Source organism: Pyrus communis, chromosome 3, assembly GCF_963583255.1.
Source record: "Pyrus communis chromosome 3, drPyrComm1.1, whole genome shotgun sequence".
NCBI lineage: Eukaryota > Viridiplantae > Streptophyta > Magnoliopsida > Rosales > Rosaceae > Pyrus > Pyrus communis.
The window spans coordinates 29,139,059-29,141,082 of NC_084805.1; the positions used below are offsets into that span (position 1 = coordinate 29,139,059).

Below are 2,024 nucleotides of genomic sequence, written 5' to 3' on the forward strand. Positions count from 1 at the left end.
AAAATACATGGCTATTTAGTTTCTCCAAAGCAGCAACTTTAATGTCTAACAATTATACGCATACAAGTTTCTCAACTTACGAGCAAATCGTTGTAGGCTAAAGTTGTCAGCTTAACAAATCATCTAATTGATAACATGGCATCGGGCTGCACATGTTATTAAGCAACTAACCACTAATTTGATATCAAGCTAAGCCCAAATACAAAGCAATAACTAGAGAGAACTTTAAGCAATTCTAATTTACTGGAGATTGAAGGACCTGGCTAGCCATTCTGTCCAAATCAACAAAAGACATGCCATTAGGACTAGTGGTAGCCTCCGTTGCCAACTTTTTCCGTTCCAGGGCTTTCTTCCGCTTCTCTTTGCCTTCCTCTCCCTCCATTAACTTTCTCACAAGTCCTTCTATGTAATCTCTTTTCACATCGCCCTCTATCTCCATGCCTATGCCCCACTCTTTGCAACTGAACCTACAATTCATTTGTTGATCTGCAAAGAAGGGCTAACAGATCATAGGCACTCCACCACACACGCTTTCAAGAGTAGAGTTCCATCCGCTGTGCGTCAAGAACCCTCCGATAGCTGGGTGACTCAGAGCTTCTTGTTGAAGGCACCAACTTGCCACTAGACTTCTTTCTTTGGTCTCTTCCGAAAACTCTGACGGAACGACAGCTGATTCCCCACCAACAAGGTCAGGCCTGACTACCCAAAGGAATGTTTGATTGCTGTTTGCAAGTCCCCAAGCAAACTCAGTGAGCTGCTCCTCTGTCATGACTGTGATGCTTCCGAAATTGACATAAACCACGGAATTGGGTTCTTTAGAGTCGAGCCATTCAAGGCACTCTGGTTCTTCTGTCCATAGGTTTGATCCAATCGACTTCAACTCGCTCTCTGCTGGGATCTGATTAAGCTGTAGATGTAGGGGTCCGACGGAGTATATAGGTGGTAGCAAAGTGGAAAGTGCATCTAACACTTCATGCTCAAAGGCATAAAACGTGTTCAAAATGAAAGAAGAAGCTCTATGATATCGTCCTATTTCAACCCTAAGAAATACCCTAGCATCATATTTATGCATGCAAATTAAGTGTGCACTCTCAATTCATATACATAAACAAGTTTTAATTAAAACAGATAAGTAAATTGAATTCACCATTCATGAAATCACAACTGAAAGTAATCAAATCATCATGCAAATATAACCATGGTTTCGAAATTCCCCCCTAGCCAAAGGGGATTAGTTCCTCATGCTTGAACAACAAAAAGTATTGAATTTAAACATTGAAATCATAAGAAAGATTACACCTAAACGTTTTAGCAATTCCAAGATGGATTTGATGCACGGCTTGGCTCCTCTTCCTCCTCCTTGCTGCGGCACAAGGTGTGTGGGGTGAAATTGGGAGTTTTGGATGGTGTTTTCTTGTTTAAAGGGATGGAGGATGGTTGATTATGGTGGTAGGGGTGCAGCAGATGTGTATGGAGATGTATGGAGGTGTATGGAGGTTGAGAATGGAGGCTAGGGTGTTGCGGCAATAGGTTTCTGAATTGTATAAAGGGGTGTACGAAATTTTGGCTGATTTTATGTTTATATAGTCCTAGGGTTAAGTAGATTAGGGTTAGGCTTAACAGATTTTATGGACTAGGGCCCTAGAATTCGGCTATAGGTAAGTTAAATCCACTTAGGAGATGGTTTGGCCCAATTAGTTTCATAAAAGGATTTGTGTAACCCAAATCCACAAGGAATGAGGCCTAATAAATCATAATCCAAAGGGAAAAAGGTTTAGGAAATTCGTCCAAAATTGGGCCTTCTAGAAATTAGGTGTTTTGTGGCTGATTTTGGGTTTTCTAGAAGAAATAAAAGGGGGAAGGGTGTTGCACCCTTTTAGGGTCAGATAAGGCTTCTAGAAATCATGTTTTTAGGTCCACTTGCAACTTGGATTAAGGTGGAACAAGATTAGGTTAGGATAAGATAGGATAAGGTTTGGATAAGATAAGGTTGGATAAGGTTTTGGATAATGTTGGATAAGGTT

General features: G+C 40.8%; 1 protein-coding gene across 1 annotated transcript; it reads right to left on the reverse strand.

Moving 5' to 3' along the window:
- Positions 1-235: 235 nt before the first annotated feature.
- On the reverse strand, positions 236-1,072 carry LOC137728598 ((R)-mandelonitrile beta-glucosyltransferase-like). Its single transcript, XM_068467334.1, has 2 exons — positions 570-1,072; positions 236-467 (listed from the first exon to the last, which is right to left on the reverse strand). The coding sequence occupies exons 1-2, from the start codon at positions 1,070-1,072 to the stop codon at positions 236-238; spliced, it is 735 nt and encodes a 244-aa protein (XP_068323435.1).
- Between the last annotated feature and the right edge of the window lie 952 nt (positions 1,073-2,024).

What these genes read in the sequence shown, in the direction of transcription:
- LOC137728598 (XM_068467334.1), bottom strand. Translation starts at nt 1,072, where the DNA reads ATGCATAAATATGATGCTAGGGTATTTCTTAGGGTTGAAATAGGACGA. An exon ending in AGTCACCCAGCTATCGGAGG is followed by an intron (nt 468 to 569) that starts GTTCTTGACGCA and finishes AATGAATTGTAG; the next exon opens with GTTCAGTTGCAAAGAGTGGG.